Raw genomic sequence first — 21,235 nt, 5'->3', positions numbered from 1 at the left:
TAAATAAATATGTAAAATAAATTAATAATAATAAAAAAAAAATGTAAAACGCCCCTGTCCCCAGTAGCTCGCGCGCAGAAGCGAACGCACGCGCAAGTCCCGCCGACATATGTAAACGCCGTTTAAACCACATATGTGAGGTATCGCCGCGTGCGTTAGAGTGGTATGGAGGTGTGTATAACAGCCCTGTATGGAAGTGGTTAAGAGCGTTCTGAACGTGGATCATGTACTAGGTGTAATCAGGGCCTAAGGGAGGGCATTCTTCTTGAATTGATAGCTGCCCCCCCAGGCCTGAATAGATAGCTGCCCCCCCCAGGCCTGAATAATTTCAAGGATTCCTCTGGAGTGTAAAAGCTGCAATGCTGCATTAGAGGGATGGCCAGTCAATGCATTACTAGTGAACATACAGTGGAGGTGAACCAACCGGAATTACTGCTTTTATCCAGGTCCTGCCAACTCAGACAGTGAGTGACATACGCTGGTCAGAAGTTCAGACCTTCCTGCCTGTGTACTAGTGAAGTTCGCATCCGGATCAAAGCTTCTATTTTAAATGTTATTCACCATTGGAATACCCATCTTTCTGTCCTTTTTATTTACTGAAACCTAAGCCTTGACATCCATACAGGAACACAGTTTTTCTGTTCAGGATTTTCAACCAGGCACGTCTCTATTGCACCAGTTCACCCAAACAAATTGTCTGGGGTCACAGAGCTGGTCCAGGCCCTGCATGTATCCCAACAATAATGTCGGGATCTGCTCAGATGCCTGGGCAGCAGCTGGCTCAGCCTCTAAGCATGCCGCTGATGGCCAAAGCCAGCAACTTTTGTCCACTCCACAGCCCGGGACTCCAGTGAGCGATGGAGGGGCAGAGCATGGAGCAGTGATTGAGTGTCACTGATTAGGTCAGTGAAGACCAAGAATGATCAACTTTCTTTAACCACTTAAGACCCGGACCTTTATGCAGGTAAAGGACCTGGCCAGTTTTTGTGATTCGGCACTGCGTCGCTTTAACTGACAACTGCGCGGTCGTGAGATGTGGCTCCCAAACAAAATTGGCGTCTTTTTTTCCCACAAATAGAGCTTTCTTTTGGTGGTATTTGATCACCTCTGCGGCTTTTATTTTTTGCGCTATAAACAAAAATAGAGCGACAATTTTGAAAAAAATACAATATTTTTTTACTTTTTGCTATAATAAATATCCCCCAAAAAGATATACATTTTTTTTTATTTTTCCTCAGTTTAGGCCGATACGTATTCTTCTACCTATTTTTGGTAAAAAAAAAAATCACAATACGCGTTTATCGATTGGTTTGCGAAAAATTTATAGCGTTTACAAAATAGTAGATGGTTTTCTTTTCAAATTTTTTATTAAGCAAGAAATCACAGAGTACAGTAACAAACATCTTTCAAATTGACATGGTAAAGGGTACATTGTGGTACAGTCCCAATAGGAGATGGTTTTATTGCATTTTTATAAAAAAAAAGAAAGAAAGAAAGAAATTTTTTTTTTACTACTAATGGCAGCGATCAGCGTTTTTTTTTTTTTTTTTTTTTTTCCCCCGTGACTGCGACATTTTGGCGGACACATCGGACAATTTTGAAACATTTTTGGGAACTTTGTCATTTTCACAGCAAAAAATGCTATAAAAATGCATTGTTTACTGTGAAAATGACAGTTGCAGTTTAGGAGTTAACCACTAGGGGGCGCTTGTAGGGGTTATGTGTGACCTCATATGTTTTTCTAACTGTAGGGGGGAGGGGCTGGACGTGTGACGTCATTGATCGTGTTTCTCTATATCAGGCAACACTCGATCAATGTAGCTGCCAAAGTGAAGAACGGGGAAGGTGTGTTTACACACGGCTCTTCCCGTTCTTCAGCTCCAGGGACCAATCGCGGGACTCCAGCGGCGATCGGGTCCGTGGGTACCGCGGTCACGGAGCTTCGGACCGGAGCGCCCACGACCCACGGCTGGGCACTTAGAGGACGTACAGGTACATGCTTGTGCCCAGCCGCGCCATTCTGCCGACGTATATCTGCAGGAGGTGGTCCTTAAGTGGTTAATTGCTCGGTTCTCAGTGTATAGACCACGGGGGGGAGCGATGCTGCAGCCATCTAGGTAAGTATAAGACTGGGTTCACATATGTGCGAATTGGATGAGGCTTTCAGGGATTGCAATTCACATAACAGGGGAGTGTGACCGGCTCTCAATGGAACTGGTTCACACAGATCCAGCTTGGCCGTGGAGCGGATTGAAAAGGGTCCTGTGCGTTTTTTGGGCCTGGTTCAGGTGCGAATTCGGGCAGAAATTCAGACCGGTATCGCACCTGAACCAGACAGCAGCCGCACATATGTGAACCCGGCCTCAATGTTTATTCTCGATTCCCACACTTCTCTTTTAAAGTGTATGTATAGCCCACTTTTTCTTTGTTTTGTTTTTGTAAACGTGGGTGCTCAACCTGTGGCCCTCCAACTGTTGCAGAACTACAAGTTCCATGAGGCATTGCAAGTCTGACAGGTACAAGCATGACTTCCATAGGCAGAGGCTTGATGGGACTTCTGCAACAGCTGGAGCGCCACAGGTTGAGATCCCATGGTTTTTAAAGGTTTGGACAGAACCAAGGAGAATTAGAACCCCCTATCACATTTTTAGTGTGGTCTTTGCCCCACTAGGGAAATTTGCACTCTTTTAGCTAGATTTACAAAGGGGGTCCTAACTTTGCGGTAGCGTATGGCATTTACGCTACGCCGCCGTAAGTTAGCCAGGCAAGTACATGATTCACAAAGTACTTGCCTGCTAAGTTACGGCGGCGTAGCGTAAATCGGGCAGGCGTAAGGGCGGCTAATTCAAATTTAGTTGAGGGGGCGTGTTTTATGGTAATGGCGGGTGACCTTACGTGATTGACGTAATTTACGAACGGCGCATGCACCGTCCGCCTACATATCCCAGTGTGCATTGCGGCTAAGTACTCCTCACGGTCCTATTGATTTCGACGTGGACGTAAATGATGTAAATCCCTATTCACGGACGACTTACGCAAACGACGTAAAATTTTCGAAGCCGGGAACGGCGGCCATACTTTAACATTACTATTCCAATTATTTGATGGAATATCTTTAGGCCTGATAATGCCTTGCGTAAACGGCGTATCTGTACTGCGGCCGGGCGTACGTTCGTGGATAGGCGTATCTAGTGATTTACATATTCTACGCCGACCGCAATGGAAGCGCCACCTAGCGGCCAGCCTAAATTTTGCACCCTAAGATAGGACGGCGCAGGCCGTCGTATCTTAGATAGGTTTAAGTGTATCTCTGTTTGAGAATCCACTTAAACTTAGGTCGGCGCAGATTCCGAGTTAGGTCGGCGTATCTACTGATGCGCCGACCTAACTCTTACTGAATCTAGCTATTTGTCTTGTTCATCTTCCGAGTCAGAACGTGAAGTGAAATCCCAATTTTTTTTATTGGAACTGTAGAGCGGGGTAATTATATGAAAAGGGGCTCCTGTCCTGGTGACCGCCATCAAGAAGGACTTCCTCTTGTATATCTGGGATGGGAGGTGAAGTGAAAACCCCCCCAATAGAACAGACAAAAAATAAATTGACGAGTTTTAACCTTTTCCTACTCTGTCCGAAGCTGAAAAGTTCTGACTAATATATATGCATGCATTTACATGTTCAGATTGCTACACTGGTTGCTTCATCTGTTGTCTTTCTTGTTTTTCCAGTCATGCTTTGATTGCGGAGCGAAGAACCCCAGCTGGGCCAGCATCCCCTATGGAGTGTTTCTATGCATTGATTGCTCTGGAATACATCGATCTCTGGGAGTTCATCTCAGCTTCATCAGGTGGGTGATAGATAGATAGATAGATAGATGGATGGATGGATGGATGGATGGATGGATAGATAGATAGTAGACATAGCATGAAAAAAGCTTTTGAAATATGTGGATATTTTTATACATTGTTGCGTTGGTCCAGCTCGGACCTATGTAACTATGCAAAATGCTATACCTGGCCAATGTCTGGGAAGCTGGAAATCGCTGAAGTAGATACAGTTATTCTAATAATCTCCACTTAAAAATGTGTATATCCAGGGCGCTCCAAGAATTTGAATCCTGACAGATAAAGTCTGTGTTGGAGAGGGTAGCAGATCTTCACACACTTTAGGCAGCACTCGGGGAGACAAGCAATCTCTAATGGGAACAGAAAAACAAACAAGGCGCCTCTAAGTGCAGAAATATAAAACTTTTAATATCCCCTAAAGGGGTTAAAAACACTTACAAGATGGTGGATGAAGCAGGCATGTAGCAGGTAAGTGTGTCCAGAAGATGTTCCAGTGGCAGGGCAGTCCCAGTCTGATGATAAAGCTTCCAGGGAAGTCCACAAGATAACAGCCAATTTGAGCTGTGAGTGTTTAGGGAACACAATGGTGATGGAGCCTGGGGATGATGTCAGAGGAAGCGAGACAAAAACCAGAATGGAACACAAACAGGAAGAGGGCAGGAAGTGTGTCATAGAGGCGGGACGCGTTTCGGAACAGCTCATTGGTTCCTTCTTCAGCCAGGTCACATCCCCAGGCTCCATCACCATTGTGTTCCCTAAACACTCACAGCACAAATTGGCTGTTATCTTGTGGACTTCCCTGGAAGCTTTATCATCAGACTGGGACTGCCCTGCCACTGGAACATCTTTAGGGGATATTAAGTTTTTATATTTCTGCACTTAGAGGCGCCTTGTTTGTTTTTCTAATAATCTCCACTTGCTTCCAGGTCTCCCATGCTGAGAAGCTGCACTTCTGTATTCTGAACACTCAGGACATGTGCCATTCAGATAATAGGTTTTGGATGAAATGGATGTTGCATTCGTGTTCCGCCTCTCCACCTCATTAAATCAGAGAATGCTTTACATTCATTTAATAATGCAAAACATTCTCTGAATGGTGCCTGTACCGAGCGGCTGACCTCTTCTGAAGACACAGGACGACACTGGATGCAAAAAGCGCCTTGAGGCAATTTAGTTTGCATTTGTAGCGCTATACAAGTCACTCACTCGCTCTGACCTCCCGTGTTCAGAATGCAGCAGGACAGCCACTTGGCACAGGACAAAGAATCTTGTGGAGTAGCGGTGTCTATTTCAGTGATTTCCAGCTTCCAGGGGCATCGTCCAGGTATGGTAAATGCATAGTTCTGTTGGTCCAAACTGGATCAATGTAACTATGCATAAAATTTCCGTACCTGGAAAGCGTCTGTAATGCAGCAGTTAAAGCGGGAGTTCACCCATTTATTTATTTTTTTACCTTTTCCCCTTAGATTGATGCTCGTTTTGTCTCGGGGAATCGGCTAGTTGTTTTAAAATATGATCCGTACTTACCCGTTTTCGAGATGCATCGTCTCCGTCGCTTCCGGGTATGGGTCTTCGGGAGCGGGCGTTCCTTCTTGATTGACAGTCTTCCGAGAGGCTTCCGACGGTCGCATCCATCGCGTCACTAGTAGCCGAAAGAAGCTGAACGTCGGTGCGGCTCTATACTGCGCCTGCGCACCGACGTTCGGCTTCTTTCGGAAAATCGTGACGCGATGGATGCGACCATCGGAAGCCTCTCGGAAGACTGTCAATCAAGAAGGAACGCCCAGTCCCGCAGCCCATACCCGGAAGTGGCGGAGAAGATGCATCTCGTAAACGGTAAGTACTGCTCATATTTGAAAACAAATAGCCGATTCCCCTAGACAAAACGAGCATCCATCTAAGGGGAAAATGTGTTCTCTATGGGTGAACCTCCGCTTTAACCCATCGCTGTTCAAGAAGTTTGAGGTACACTATGGGGTGGATTTACTAAAACTGGGGAGTGCAAAATCTGGTGCAGTGCTACATAGAAACCAATCGGCTTCCAGGTTTTTCTGTCAAAGCTTAACTGAACAAGTTGTCGTTAGAAGCTGATTGGCTACCATGTAAAGCTGCGCTAGATTTTGCACTCTCCAGTCTTAGTAAATGAACCCTTATGTCTGGTTCATATTTAATTCTATAGACTGCTCCTTTTTAGCCTCCATACTGTCTGTTCATCAGACACCCAATGGTGCTCGCATAAATACTTTAAAAACTGTTTATTAGCATTGTTTAGAAAGGTTTTGGTTGACTGTAACCTGGCCACACAGTTTATATAATCTACAGTTGTTAAAGGTACAATTTTTTATTTTTTTTTCCTAAATAGCTTCCTTTACCTTAGTGCAGTCCTCCTTCACTTACCTCATCCTTCCATTTTGCTTTTAAATGTCCTTATTTCTTCCTCACTTCCCGTTCTTCTGTCTGTAACTCCACACAGTAATGCAAGGCATTCTCCCTGGTGTGGAGTGTCGTGCTCGCCCCCTCCCTTGGACTACAGGAGAATCGGGACGCACTCTACGTTGCTGATAAAGGAGCTGTGTGTTAGTGGCTGTCCTGACTCTCCTGTAGTCCAAGGGAGGGGGCAAGCACGGCACTCCACACCAGGGAGAAAGCCTTGCATTACTGTGTGGAGTTACAGACAGAAGAACAGGAAGTGAGGATTTCTCAGAAGAAAAAAGGACATTTAAAAGCAAAATGGAAGGATAAGTGACATTAAATGGTAGCCTCCTTTCTTTTTCTTTTTTTTTTTGGGGTGGGGGGGATTATACACATTCACTACTAAATAGTTCTGTAATCTATTATTATTATTATTTTTTTTTTTTTTAATGGAATTGTTTCTTACTGTGTTTTTCTGCATCCTTTGTGAGCTCCAAAACCACTGCATTTTTTTTCCTGGGTGTTTTTTCAACGCTACTAATCCCATAGTCCATCTTGGGAGCAAGAAAAACAGTGTGGCTATATTCATAGTATGCATGCATGAATGAATAGACTTTATTTTTTGCTTAAATTGGAGTATAGTGTCAGTTTAAACTTAAAGTCAGCATTTACCACTAAGCCACTGGGTTGTGTAGTTTACAAAAATGGAAGCAGTGCTGACCCCCTGTGTTTTGTTTCAGGTCAACTGAACTGGATTCCAACTGGAGCTGGTATCAGCTGAGGTGCATGCAAGTTGGAGGCAATGCCAACGCTGTGAGTAACCACTAGTAGCAATCTAGTTATGTCGCAGAAAATTTAATTTTTCATTAACGTGAACTGTCGTAAACTTAGAAAAATACAACTGTATGTATGCCAACATAACCGGAGCTTAAAGCGGTTCTCCACCCTAAAGTGGAGTCCCGCTGATCGGAACCCTCCCCCCTCCGGTGTCACATTTGACACCTTTCAGGGGGAGGGGGGTGCAGATAAAGACAGGTATTTGCACCCACTTCCGGCCCGGCATTCACGGGCAAAAGACGGGCATTCCGTCACATCCCGTCGCCCACCCGTTGTGTGTTGGAAACACTCGGCTCCCAGCACACAGCGGGAGCCAATCGCCGGGCGCGGCGCGACTTGCGCATGCGCCGTAGGGAACCGGGCAGTGAAGCCGCAGCGCTTCACTTCCTGGTTCCCTCAGCGTGGATGGCGGGGGGAGCAGCAGAGAGACGAGCGATCGCTCGTCCTCTGCTGCGATCGGCGCTGGACTCCAGGACAGGTAAGTGTCCTAATATTAAAAGTCAGCAGCTGCAGTATTTGTAGCTGCTGGCTTTTAATATTTTTTTTCCCATGGCACATCCGCTTTAAAAAGCTTACAAAAAAAAAAAAGAAGCATATCAAGCTAAAATCAGTATACCTAGAAATCTAGGCAGCAAGGCACTTGCAATCTCTTTTTCTGTTCAAAGGTCAGTGTTACCCTGCCTCTACACTTCCTAGGCATTCCTTCAGGTTGTAAATATAATGGGCAACCTCACTGGCCTGTGACAAAGAGCTTGGACCAATTTGAAGTTACAGAAGTAGACATTCATTTAGGCAGTCATTGTACTAACCCCCCCCCACTTAAGTCCACCTTCCTGTTGTAGCAGTTGCACAATCAAATGGACAGCAGAGTTTGACCACACTGCCCAGTGTACGCCATAGACCTTAGAGGCATTCCCCATTGTTCCTCTACCCTAAATGTCTCCATGAGGAAACTTCTGATAGGGATGGGGCTGTTACTTGTATATGCCAGCACAGAGCACTGGAGAGGGAAAGAGACCACTTCACTAGAAAAAGGGTGTTTTAAAACCTTTCCAAGACAAAAACAATTTAACCACTTCTCGCCTGCTCTATAGCTGATGGAACGCTACAGCGCGGGCCTCCAGTTCAGGGAGGATGTCGATGGACATCCTCCCACATGCCCTATGGGGCACGCTCTGACCGCTGTGTGCTTTGGACACAGCTGATCACAGATCAAGGTAAAGGGCCAATCACAGCTGGTCGCATGTAAACAGACTTGTCAGTCGGCTGTCCTTTCCTTACACGCAGACAGCATGTGAGGAAAGGATAGCCGATCTAACAGGTCACAGTGAGTACATTGTTCATACTGATATCAGTGAAGAAGAAAATTACTTATTTGAAAATGTTATAACAGATGATTACAATGTAAGGAAAAAAAAAAGATAAGACTCAGGCCTCATTCACACTACGGACCGTTCAGGTCCACCTGTCAGTTTTGACGGCGGACCTGAGCGGCCGCTCCATGCATCCCTATGGAGCGTCGGATGTCAGCGGAGACATGTCCGCTGACATCCGATCCGATAAAAACAGACGTATGGGGACCACGTCCATATCCGCCCATGGTGGATCGGGTAAGATCTGATGAAAACGGACATGCTGTCCGTTTTCATCAGATCGCTCCATAGGAGACAGCGATGCCCGACAAGCCCCTCCTCGCTCAGTGAGCAGAGAGGAGCTTGTCATCCGTCGGCTCAGCGGAGATCTGCGGAGTATCGATGGAGTCCGCCTCGTGTGAATGGGGCCTTAAAGCATAACGCCATGATTAGTATCCCTTTATCTAGTTCATTTTTGCCAAGCTGGGCACACCAAACAATTTCCTTTACTAATTGATGCGGCTGCTGTCAGCCGTGTATGTAGTGTATGCATATGACACACGGTTTTACCTGATGATGGCTTCTACTATACTTTTCATTTTTGACCTGGGTTCCATTAAAGCTTGTTTTCACCTAATTCTTTTGTGTTCTTGCTGCAGAATGCTTTCTTCCACCAGCATGGCTGTACCACTAATGACACCAATGCCAAGTACAACAGTCGCAGCGCTCAAATGTATCGAGAGAAGATCCGGCAATCGGCCAGTGCAGCCATGTCCAAACACGGCACTGATGTGAGTATTTCCAGAGGGATTTATGCAGCACTGGGAATTTCCTATGCAAGATGGTATTACACGACATTGTGTTACAGGAGTACAAAGTGCAAGTATGTACATGAAAAGAAAACTTGGGTCAGCTTGCTTTTCTATACTACCCTCCCTAGTGCCCCCTTACCCTCTTTGTTCATTACAGTGTCCTATTACTGATGACTCCAATCTCTCTGCTTGACCCTTGAACCTCTGTACATTCAGGTCCTAACACCGGAAGCTAGGCTACAGAGCGGTGAAGCCATTTGTCAGTATACAGTTTACTACAATCAAAGGCTGCAAATGCAGTTCTTATGCCACTAAATGTATTGTATCAAATCTTTGTTCAGTGAAAATTCTGTTGACACACTCACTGTTTACAAGGGCCTTGTTCTGCTTGAATGCAAAGACAAATAATCATGTCCTGGAAAGAACGTGAACAATATTTGTGGATTTTTCTTCTAGCTGTGGATAGATGGAATGAATTGCACCCTTGCTAGTTCCCCAGAGAGGAAGGAGTCTGACTTCTTTGCTGAACTGACCCAGGTATGTCTTGTTTTATGAAGCAAACCCATATGTAGATGGAAAATTGGTAAACTGCTGGCTGGATGCAAGAGGCACCTGCACAACCTTCAGGTTTTGAAGTTGGAATCGAACTCCAGGCGGCTGCTCTTTTTCATCTAATTGACAGCTTAATACTTTCCATGTGTATTTTTCCTTAAAATGCTGAAGAGTTGTCTAGGTGTGGTCAAAACCAGTGACATGCCTAAAAAAAAATTGTGTGTGTGACCGTGGGTGGGGGATCATCTCCCTGCATCAGCTGTCGCTTTTGGAAAAGAGTGGGGCTACGTGAGGATCCAACACATAGCTGTGTCATTTATTCAGTTTCCTGTGAATGAATGAACTACACGTACTGTCAGCCTACAGGTTGTAGGATTGAATGAAACGCAAAGATGAGCGCTCTTGTAGATCATTCACAAGCCCTGCAGCGTTCAGACAGCCAGCCAATAAAGCTGCAGGATTTGTCTGCAGAAGCCTAGCATTGCATCTCTGATCCACTGATTATGGGTGCAATGCTTTCTAAGCTCATTTATTTTTATATATATAGATAGATAGATAGATAGATAGAGATATATATATATATATATATATATATATATATATATATATATATATATATATATATATATATAGATATAGATATTTTTTTTTTTATATATATTATATATATATATATATATATATATATATATATATATATATATATATATAATCATTCATTCTTTTACCTTTTAAATTGGTCACCTTGGAAGCAGTTTGGGTCCTAGGCACAGTCTGTACACAGTGGCCCAGATTCAAGAAGCAATTGCGCCTGCGTAACCATAGTTACGCAGCGCAATTGCTTACTTGCGCCGGCGTAACGAATGCTCCTGATTCAGGAACCTCGTTACGCCGACTGCAGCCTAAGATATGCGTGGCATAAGGCTCTTATGCCCGCATATCTTGGGCTGCATTCTTGCGATGGCCGCTAGGTGGCGTTCCCGTTGTGCTCAGCGTATAGTATGCAAATTGCATACGAACGCCGATTCACTACGGTACGCGCGCCCTGCGTATGCAGTTTACGTAGTTTGCGTACGGCGTGTTTAGCGTAAGGCTGCCCCTTCTAATAGCAGGGGCAGCCAATGCTAAAGTATACCCGTCGTTCCCACGTCGCGAAATTTGAAATTTACGTAGTTTGCGTAAGTGAATCGTGAATGGCGCTGGACGCCATTCACGTTCACTTTGAAGCAAATGACGTCCTTGCGACGTCATTTACCGCAATGCACGTCGGGAAAGTTTCCCGACGGAGCATGCGCCCTACACTCGGCGTGGTAACGCGCCTAATTTAAATGATTCCCGCCCCCCTACGGGATCATTTAAATTGCGCGCGCTTACGCCGCGCATTTTGCCGGAGCGCACACGCAATTTACGGAGCTACTGCTCCGTGAATCGCGGGAAGCGCAGAAAATTTGCGGGGGCGCAGGGCAAAAACGGTGCCCTGCGCCTACGTAAAAAAAGCGCAAGGCTACCTGAATCTGGGCCAGTGTTGGTGAATGATGGTGAACCTAGGTTCATTCAGGCTGTATACATTACAGGGACTGAATGGGATTCTAAGTCCAGGCTCTCTCATTTTAGCAATAGTCAATACTTTAAAGCTGAACTATAGTCCCAGATTTAAAAACTACGAACAGGCCTGATCTTTATTGCAGAGGTGATATGCAACCTCTCTGCAATAAAATAAAATAAACATACATGTCTTCTCACAGGCAAGCACAGCTCAGTTTACATTCTGGCACTGTGCCTGTGTGCCAAGATAGATGAACTCCTGTGTATAAGCCCTGAGTGACGTCAACCATCTCTGGCCAATGAAGATGGCCACAGCCTGCACCAGGTAGAAGCTGGGTACAAGATGCAGATGCTGGCGAGGGACCATAAAAGGAAAGCTAAGTTATTGGGACTTTAGTTCTGCTTTAAATGGAATTTAGCCCTGTTAGAAAACTTGGGTTCTTAGAATCTGACCTCTGCTATGGGGAATTTCTGTGCAGGAAAGGCCAGCACACTGAAAATGTTAGCACAGGATATAAACAAACACCAGAGGCCATGGTCATCGCATTGAAGCAAGTAGTATGCATGTGGGGAGGGTGAGCTAGTTTTAGGTAAAATTGTATTCCTTTGGTGTTAACTGCTTTCTAATGAATGGATTGTGTTTTCTCACACTGAAAAACTATTTTATCCAATACATTTTTAGTCCTCGTGGGAGGCAGCACCAATTACTGAAGCAGCTGTGACAAGTCCATCAGCTGCAAAACAGCCGGTTGGTGTCTCTGTGAGCAGTGAGCCGATTGGTGAGTGTTGGCTCTTTATCTAGTTTTGTCAGTGCTGTGACTTCTTCTGAGTTCTTGTGTAACACTCATTGCTGTGTCTGCAGGTGTGGAGACTGGCCCTAGTGTTGACATTCTGAGCACGTCACCCAAAGCCACAATTGGTAAGTCTCATTACACTAACTTGTACTGAATCTTATTGGTTTCAAACAGGATCACTTTTATGAGCTAGCTGAATAGGCTGTGGAGAAAGAAGGTTGGGATTCAAGGCCCTTTCCCCCAGTTATTTTGGAGCATAGATTATAAAGAAAATTGTGCTGCAGAAAAGGTTCCAGTTTCTGTGGGGTCACTGAATGCTCCGCTGAGCATATGCAGATGACTGGTCCTGTCTACTCTGCTGTGCGCCTCCTATGCTCTGCCCACCCGGCCCCGTCATTCGTTCACAGATCCCTGTGAATGTAAGAACTACAAGTACAGATAGCCTTTGTGGCTGTCGGCTTGTAGTTATCAATAAACTACCAGGGCGATGTCTGTTTATTGATGCTTCCTGTTCATGTGCAACTGTCTGCTCGTACGAGGTATGAGCAAATGGCTTACACTGACAGTCTGCAAGAGCCCTGCATTGCACCTGCGATCTAATGTACATGGGTGCTTTGCAGGCTCCTAGAAAAAGAACAAATCAAATGCACTTTTTTTTTTTTCCCTACAAATATAGGTGCATTCATTTTTTACAAAAGTGAATTTAAACTTTGCTAAATACACCTGTATTTGCATTTATTTTTTTGCATTATCAATATAAGTGCATTATTAAAGATTGATACTGCAAAAAAAATAAATGCACAATTTTCTTTAAAGTGGAGGTTCACCCTCAAAAAAAATTCTGACATCACACGGAGTCGAGCCATCCTACCGACAGAATGCCGGTGTTTGATTTTTTTTTTTTTTTTTAATCAGCACATACCTCGTTATCACGATTTTCACCTCACGGCAATCCCGCGGGAGTGGGCGTTCCCAAGCACTGCCTGTGATTGACAGGCTTCCAAACGGGGCATACTGCGCGTCACAGGTTGCCGAAAAAACACGAACGTCGGTGCGTCTCTATACGGCGCCTGCGCACCGACGTTCGGGTTCTGTCGGCAACCTGTGACGCGCAGTATGCGCCGTTCGGAAGCCTGTCAATCACAGGCAGTGCTTGGGAACGCCCACTCCCGCGGGATTGCCGTGAGGTGAAAATCGTGATAACAAGGTATGTGCTGATAAAAAAAAAAACACCGGCATTCTGTCGGTAGGATGGCGCAACTCCGTGTGATGTCAGAATTTTTTGTGAGGGTTAACCTCCACTTTAAGTCCTGCAGTGCTTGCAGGCTCCTGTATTGTTTACCTCTCAGCCCCGGGTCCACCGGTCCATACAGAGGTACCAACCTATCACTATAGGGCTGCAGGAATTAAATGGACTGCATCAAGCTGATGTCGCTGCACCTCTATTCCTTTTCGAATCCCTTTGCTCTGGTGACCAACTTTGATCTAGACTTTGTGCTCCGGGTTTCTGCTCGACATACTTCCCAGTGCTAGCTATAGGCTTGTAGACGTTGAAGGATGTTTTCAGTGCACAGTGGGATTGCTTCGAACCGAAGGCGGCATCTTTTTGGCCCAGATTTGTGAACTTTTAAGTAGGCATCTAAAGGTGTATTTAAAGGGGTTTGTAAAGGTACAATTTTATTTATTTATTTTTCCTAAAAAGCTTCCTTTACCTTAGTGCAGTCCTCCTTCACTTACCTCATCCTTCCATTTTGCTTTTAAATGTCCTTATTTCTTCTGAGAAATCCTCACTTCCTGTTCTTCTGTCTGTAACTCCACACAGTAATGTGAGGCTTTGTCTCTGGTGCGGAGTGTCGTGCTCGCCCCCTCCCTTGGACTACAGTGTGTTAGTGGGCGTCCTGACTCTCCTGTAGTCCAATGGAGGGGGTGAGCACGACACTCCACACCAGGGAGAAAGCCTTGCATTACTGTGTGGAGTTACAGACAGAAGAACAGGAAGTGAGGATTTCTCAGAAGAAATAAGGACATTTAAAAAACAAAAATGGAAGGATGAGGTAAGTGAAGGAGGACTGCACTAAGGTAAAGGAAGCTATTTGGGGGTAAAAAAACATTGTACCTTTACAACCCCTTTAAGGCATTCTAAAGTGGCCTCTCTGTCAATATTATTCTGTCATTGTAGCATTTATTTTTTTTATTTTTTTTATTTTTTTTATTTTTTTAAGTGCTATTCACTACAACTTAAAAGCCATTGCTGTCTGCTTCGTGCTGTTTTCTTTTCTCTATCAAATATGCAGTTATTTACAAATGTGCACACAACGTGGTAGAAGCCCTCTGTAACATGCAAAACGTACTTTCAGTATAAATATTTTTAGGTATAACTTTAAGATCGTCAAGCAGTAGGTCTTTACTAGCCAACTAAAATGGTTTTCCTAACCATTCTGAAATGTGGGCCGCTCCACAGTCCTAAAACTGGTAAGACGTAGTTCACCTAATGATGCACACCTTGTTGACCTTGCCAATCAAAATCATTGGGTGTGTGACCAGGTTTGACAATGGCCATACGCTGTACTTCTTACTGAGGCTGTATATTATGCCTGTAGCTTTATGCAACAGCTAAACCTGTATGTTCCTCTCTCCTCAGACCTGGCCATGTGCCTCAGTGCTCAGGAGCCGAACCCCAGCACAGGTGACCAGATGGTGACTGGCTCGCTCTGGCTGCTGTGTGCTTGGCATGCCTTTTTTGCGTTTTTTCATACCAGAGTCTAGAACGTCTTCTCAATTAAGAGTCTCTTGTAGCTGCAATAGTTATTGGTGCTTCCTGCAGTGCAGTCCATTGTAATAATAACTTGGAGCAGGGGTAGGTAACCTCATAACTACAAATCCCATTATGCCTCTGCCTCGAGGAGTCATGCCTGTGATTGTCAGGGTCTTGCAATTTTTCATGGGACTTGTAGTGTCACTGGAGGGTCGAGGTTGCCTACCCCTGACTTGGAGGTTCTGTCATAAGAAAAAGACTGCTGCAATCATACATGGAACCTAGAGATGACTTCTCATACCTGCAGCAGCCTTCAAAAACCTGGTTATTCTAACTGGCAATGCTTTAAATTTTTCTATAGTGACGATTCAAACCTTGCCTGCCACTCCCTTCTTGTTGGCCAGTAAGGCAGACTGTTGTAGTAAAGTAGGTTAAGGGGCGAGAGGTAGCGGCAGGCTCAACCCTTACCCAGAAGTATTTGGGCTTTGCCTGTTAGAACAGCTTGTTGTTCAACCATAATGGCAGGATTATTGAAGACTTTCAGGTGTGGGCATCCCTAGGTGCCTGCAGATCATGCTTGCAGAAGTTTTATTTTTTCTTTCCTCAGCCATGATAATACATTTTTTAAATACCTAGAATTGCACCTAAATGAAGATCCGTAAACCTAAAATACAAATTTTATATATGTATGTTTACACACACACTTAAACCACTTAAGGACCGCCTCCTGCAGATATACGTCGGCAGAATGGCACGGCTGGGCACAAGCACGTACCTGTACGTCCTCTTTAAGTGCCCAGCCCTGGGTCGCGGGCGCCCGTGGGTCGCGGGCGCGACCCGGTCCGAAGCTCCGTGGCCGCGGGACCCGATCGCCGGCGGAGTCCCGCGATCGGTCCCCGGAGCTGAAGAACGGGGAGAGCTGTGTGTAAACGCTTCATTGATCATGTGCTCCCTAATATAGGGAAACGCGATCAATGACGTCACACGTCCAGCCCCGCCCCCCTACAGTTAGAAAAACACATGAGGTCACACATAACCCCTACAGCGCCCCCCTAGTGGTTAACTCCCAAACTGCGATTGTCAGTTTCACAGTAAACCATGCATTTTTATAGCATTTTTTGCTGTGAAAATGACAATGGTCCCAAAAATGTGTCGAAATTGTCCGAAGTGTCCGCCATAATGTCGCCGTCACGAAAAAAATCGCTGATCGCCGCCATTAGTAGTAAAAAAATGTTGTTTTATAAAAATGCAATAAAACCATCTCCTATACGCTATCAATTTTGCGCAAACCAATCGATAAACGATTATTGCGTGTTTTTTTTTTTTTTTTTTTTTTTTTTTAATCGGCCTAAACTGAGGAAAAACTTTTTTTTTTTTTTTTTATATCTTTTTGGGGGATATTTATTATAGCAAAAAGTAAAAAATATTGCGTTTTTTTTCAAAATTGACGCTCTACTTTTGTTTATAACGCAAAAAATATAAACCGCAGAGGTGATCAAATACCACCAATAGAAAACTCCATTTGTGGGGAAAAAAAGACGCCAATTTTGTTTGGGAGCCACGTCGCACAATTGTCAGTTAAAGCAACGCAGTGCCGAATCGCAAAAACTGTCCGGGTCCTTTACCTGCATAAAGATCCGGGTCTTAAGTGGTTAATGACATCCCAGTCTTGGTCCGTAGAGTTCCAAATTTAGTTGAAGCTGTTATAGCTGCAAAGGGAGGACCAACTCAATATGGAACCCAATAGACACAGTTCATGTGCGTGTAAAGGCAGACGTCCCAATATGTTTGGTGTGAGATATATGCACAGCACAGTAGGGGCCCGGCCAAGAAGCCAAAAAGGCTACACTGCCAGGTTCCTTCAGTAGCAATGGCCACAGCCGCACCCGACCAGCTGGTCCGAAGATCGCCTGTGATGCCCTCTTTGCTGAACTTCAGGACAAGTAAGTGTCCTAATGTTAAAAGTCAGCTGCTAAAGTATGGCTAGCTACTGACTTTTAATCTTTTTAAAGAGGCGGGCGGACCTCCTCTTTAAAGCTGAGCACCAGGATTTGCAAAAGAATGTCAGTGAGGACCATGGTAAGTATTGCATGTTATTCCTCATTAGTGGAGACGTTCACCTTTTAGCAACATATTCTACCCATATTCAGGGTGTATTAAAGCACCTGCCACAACCCTGACCTGTGAATTGTGTGAATCTTCTTTTTTTTTCCACCCGCTGTCACAGTTCAAATACAACACAGCCATGTGGGGATCCACCCACACAGCCGTGCCATTCATTCAGAGTTCTTTGAATGGACTACAAGTACCGCCTGCCATTGCGGCAAGCAGCTTTTAGTTCTCAATGAACTGCTAGGGCTCTGGTGAGTGCTCTAATAGTTCACATAGGTCTTCCAGGACTTCAGTAACTCCCTGCTGCACGAACATCACTTGTGTAAGTACAGGGACCTCCCTTTTTGCATTCAACTCAATGGTAAAAAAAAAATACGTGGTATGTCCCAGGCTTCAGGTTTACTGGTCCTTTTGTCACTTTAGTGACTATTGCTGCTACAGAGTCAGCCATTGTATTCAAATGAAGGGAAGACTTGTTCATTGACTTGCTCTCGGTATACTCTCCTTTTAAAATATCTGGTGAACTAATTTAAATTGTCTCTGGCACAGGGCACCCTGTTGTGCTATGGGGCTCTGCCACCTTACTAACGCCTTGATGCATGTGCGCTACAGTCCTTTCCTATGTCTGCAAATCTTTTTATTTTCTAGAGGTGAAGCCATCTCTCATTGGAAAGAAGAAACCTGCTGCAACAAAGAAAGGAGTGAGTATATTTTTTATACACGTTCAGTTTCTAGGAACAATGCAGTGACCGTAGCCCAGTCAACTGAAGGATGGTGCTTTCAGTGTGCAGTTAGTAAATGCTAGCTTGTTGCTCTGGATTATATCTCCGGGCAGTTCTTACACTTTTCTGTGTTGCAGCTGGGGGCAAAGAAAGGTCTTGGTGCCCAGAAGGTGAGCAGCCAGAGCTTCAGTGAGATCGAGCGACAGGCACAGGTGGCAGAAAAGTTGAGAGAGCAGCAGGTGGCTGAAATGAGGAAGGAAGCAGAAGAGTCCCTGTAAGTATTTGATTTACCAAATTGTGCATTTATTGTTATCCTGTGCAATTGGAGGACACTAGATTTAACAGAAACAGTTAACATGCTTAAGGGCTCATTTAGATGGGCAATTAAAGCAGTTTTAAACTCAAAAGCAGCTTACCAATATATCTGATGATCCACTTTAATTTGTGTACATTTTACTGTAACTACTTGTGTGAGCTGGAGTTTGACTTAAATTTGTTAGTGTATCTAAGGCTGGCCATAGACGGAGCAATTTATCCTTCCTGCAGCCACAGGTTGCAGACAAGAAAATTGCTCCATTTCTCCCATCAATGCAGTCGGTGTTGATGGGGTAATCCCTCCCGTGGGGCCATTGTGTGCTCCCAGTGGGGGAAGCCGTCCCCGCCAGGAGAACACAGGTTGATTTACTAAAGGCAAAACAGACTGTGCACTTTGCCAAGTTCAGTTGCTCCAGAGCTTAGTAAATGAGCAGAAACACTGCTGACTTCCATCATCCAATCATGTGCAAGTAAAAATGCTGTTTAATATTTTCCTTGCACGTGATTGGGTATTCTTTGCAAAATGAGGCTTTACCTCATTTACTAAGCTCTGGAGCACCATGCGATTTGATCAACTTGGGGTACATGCAGCCTGCCCAAACATGGTTTGGTCCCTGCTGAATCGGCCTGAGATTCGAACTGCCCATATTAAATACTCGCTTTTAATCTGCTAGTACACTACACCCCTCCCCGACTGAGAGTGCCCCTTTTATCCAGAGTTGGGGGCTGTCTAATACAGGAATTGTATTACTGGCCAGATCACCAGGTGAAAACAGGGGGGGGGGGGGGGCTAGAAAAAGAAAACCAATGCACCCACCACATTTAAGGATTGGAAAGCTGCAGTATATTACACTTTTTGGTTTTAATATCGCTAGGGTTGTCCCGATACCGATACCGGTATCGATACCGAGTATTAGCGGGAGCGGGACATTGCTGGATATTCTGGGGACATTGCTGGATATTCTGGGGACATTGCTGGATATTCTGGGGACATTGCTGGATATTCTGGGGACATTGCTGGATATTCTGGGGACATTGCTGGATATTCTGGGGACATTGCTGGATATTCTGGGGACATTGCTGGATATTCTGGGGACATTGCTGGATATTCTGGGGACATTGCTGGATATACGGGGGACATTGCTGGATATACGGGGGACATGGCTGCAATATGTTTGGGGACACATTTAAAAAAAAAGTATCGGTATTCGGTTTCGGCGAGTACATAAAAAAAGTATCGGTACTTGTACTAAGTCCTAAAAAAGTGGTATCGGGACAACCCTAAATATCGCTTTAAGCCCATCTTCCATGCAGCGAATGCATTCGCTGCATTAATATAAAAAAAGTGTCAACTTTCCTTGTAAGACTTGAGCTTGCCTCGGCCATCCTTGGTCCTCTCTATTTGATGGCTGGCCTCAGTGACCAGTGGGTAGGTGCGGGAGATGCGATCAAGCTTGCCTTTTATGAAGCAAGTTGAGATTTGCACATAACTGCCTTCATCTTTTGATCTATCAATTGTTTTGATATGTTTTTCTGTGGGACAAGCCTCTGGTAATGTTTTTTTATTTGCCTTTTGCTTATAAGTGAACTTCCCATTGCATGGCAGCATTGTTAAATTGAATGGTGCATAATTTCATGTATGCAAAATTGTTCAAGCAATTTTCCCTTTTGTTTAGTGTTTCTTCCATGAGACTCGCCTACCAGGAGCTTCAGATAGATAGGAAGAAAGAGGAGAAAAAGCTACAGACCCTGGAAGGGAAGAAACGGGAGCAGGCAGAGCGGCTGGGCATGGGCTTGGCTTCCAGGAGGTATGTAATATGTATCAGTCACTGTAGACCCCTATAGGGTCTGCTTATTTAAGTAGCCTCCCCCTCGATTAATTCTAGGTTAGCCTCCCCCTCGATTAATTCTAGGTAATAGTGGAGCTCCACCCAAAAGGGGAAGATCGACCTTTTGAAAGCAGACCTAACCTCTTTAGGAATGTATTGATGATTATTTGCTTGGCAAAATGCTTATTACAATACCATTACTTCTGCACAGTTCTGTTTCGCATTCGGTTCTCTCAGAGATGCATGTGATCGAACAGGAGACGCCTGTTGCAACAAAATCGTCACGATCTCAGCTTGACCTGTTGGAAGACTCCAGCTTCACCTCTGGACCGCCAAAGTATGTTATTGTGGTAGCTATCTATCTTCAGTTATAATACAGTGCAATTCTATGGCAGGTTTAGTATATTCATGGACGACGTAAACCTTTGTTTCATAAGGGGGCCAAGTAGATCTGTCCAAGAGGAAAGCTGGCATGATGAGTTCATTGATGCAGAGTAATACAGCAGCAAACTGGTCAACATGCTTTGGCTATCTATCCTGGCCCCTTGTTCAAGACAGTCACGAATAAAGCCAGGAAGGCTGAAACATGTTGACCAGTTTCCGGTTGTATTATTCTCCAGCAATAAAAACTTGTCGTGCTGCTCAGTTATATATGCTGTTTTGCCGGCTTTTCTTTTGAACTGATTATTTGTGAAGTTTCAGCAGCCGTTTTGCCAGAGCACCGGCTTCAGAGCTGTTTTGGATTACCTGTGGGATAGTAGCACTGCATTCCTTTTTTTTTTCAGCCAAGTAGATCTGTTCCTAATTTTTAAGTGTTCATGATTTAACTACATTTTGTAATGTAATGTTTGTTTTTCTAAATAGATATAAAGACAACCCATTCTCACTAGGTGAAGGATTTAGCTCAAGATGGGAAACAGAAAACTCTACCTGGGGGTCTGCAGATAAGGGTGAGGAGGAGCGAGAGGTGACTATCTCCAGTATTCAGCCAGCACGAGACCGGTGAGTTTTCTCAGTATGTTATCAGTAAAGTATTTTGTTGTACTTTTTGTCGTATATATATATATTTTTTTTAATTTGTGTTTACTTTCAACTTATGAATGTACCAGAGCCGTTTGTGCAGTGTAAGCTGATGGCACCCCATACAGTGGAACTGCCCCCCCACCCCACCCCCATTTCTAGAATCGGACATGTTGCACTGCAAGGTGGAAAGCAATGTAGCTCAGGGTACAGGACAAAGCCTCCAGAGCTCTCAAACCCAACTGCATGGAAACAGGGGGAAGGGTTCGGCTGGCCAAAAGTGACTAAGTCACTGTAGGGGGGCAGTGGGACTGAGGATCGAGTTCTTTGTGGCTC

The 21,235-nt window shown here is 44.7% G+C and overlaps 1 protein-coding gene across 2 annotated transcripts in view; it reads left to right on the top strand.

Moving 5' to 3' along the window:
• The window catches only part of ARFGAP2 (ADP ribosylation factor GTPase activating protein 2), a 43,281-nt gene that overhangs the window by 8,389 nt on the left and 13,657 nt on the right, over nt 1-21,235 (top strand). Inside the window, exons 2-13 of one of the 2 annotated variants that reach the window (XM_040328229.1) lie at nt 3,726-3,844; nt 6,995-7,067; nt 9,103-9,234; nt 9,712-9,792; nt 12,035-12,131; nt 12,215-12,271; nt 14,788-14,832; nt 17,662-17,714; nt 17,873-18,009; nt 19,727-19,858; nt 20,091-20,216; nt 20,744-20,881. In XM_040328229.1, the coding sequence (XP_040184163.1) occupies nt 3,726-3,844; nt 6,995-7,067; nt 9,103-9,234; nt 9,712-9,792; nt 12,035-12,131; nt 12,215-12,271; nt 14,788-14,832; nt 17,662-17,714; nt 17,873-18,009; nt 19,727-19,858; nt 20,091-20,216; nt 20,744-20,881 (1,190 nt within the window). The remainder of the gene's footprint in view (nt 1-3,725; nt 3,845-6,994; nt 7,068-9,102; nt 9,235-9,711; nt 9,793-12,034; nt 12,132-12,214; nt 12,272-14,787; nt 14,833-17,661; nt 17,715-17,872; nt 18,010-19,726; nt 19,859-20,090; nt 20,217-20,743; nt 20,882-21,235) is intronic. The other variant, XM_040328230.1, reaches the window with a different exon arrangement.

This window comes from Rana temporaria, chromosome 11 (genome assembly GCF_905171775.1).
Source record: "Rana temporaria chromosome 11, aRanTem1.1, whole genome shotgun sequence".
Taxonomy (NCBI): Eukaryota; Metazoa; Chordata; class Amphibia; order Anura; family Ranidae; genus Rana; species Rana temporaria.
This window is presented reverse-complemented; position numbering and strand designations above follow the sequence as displayed.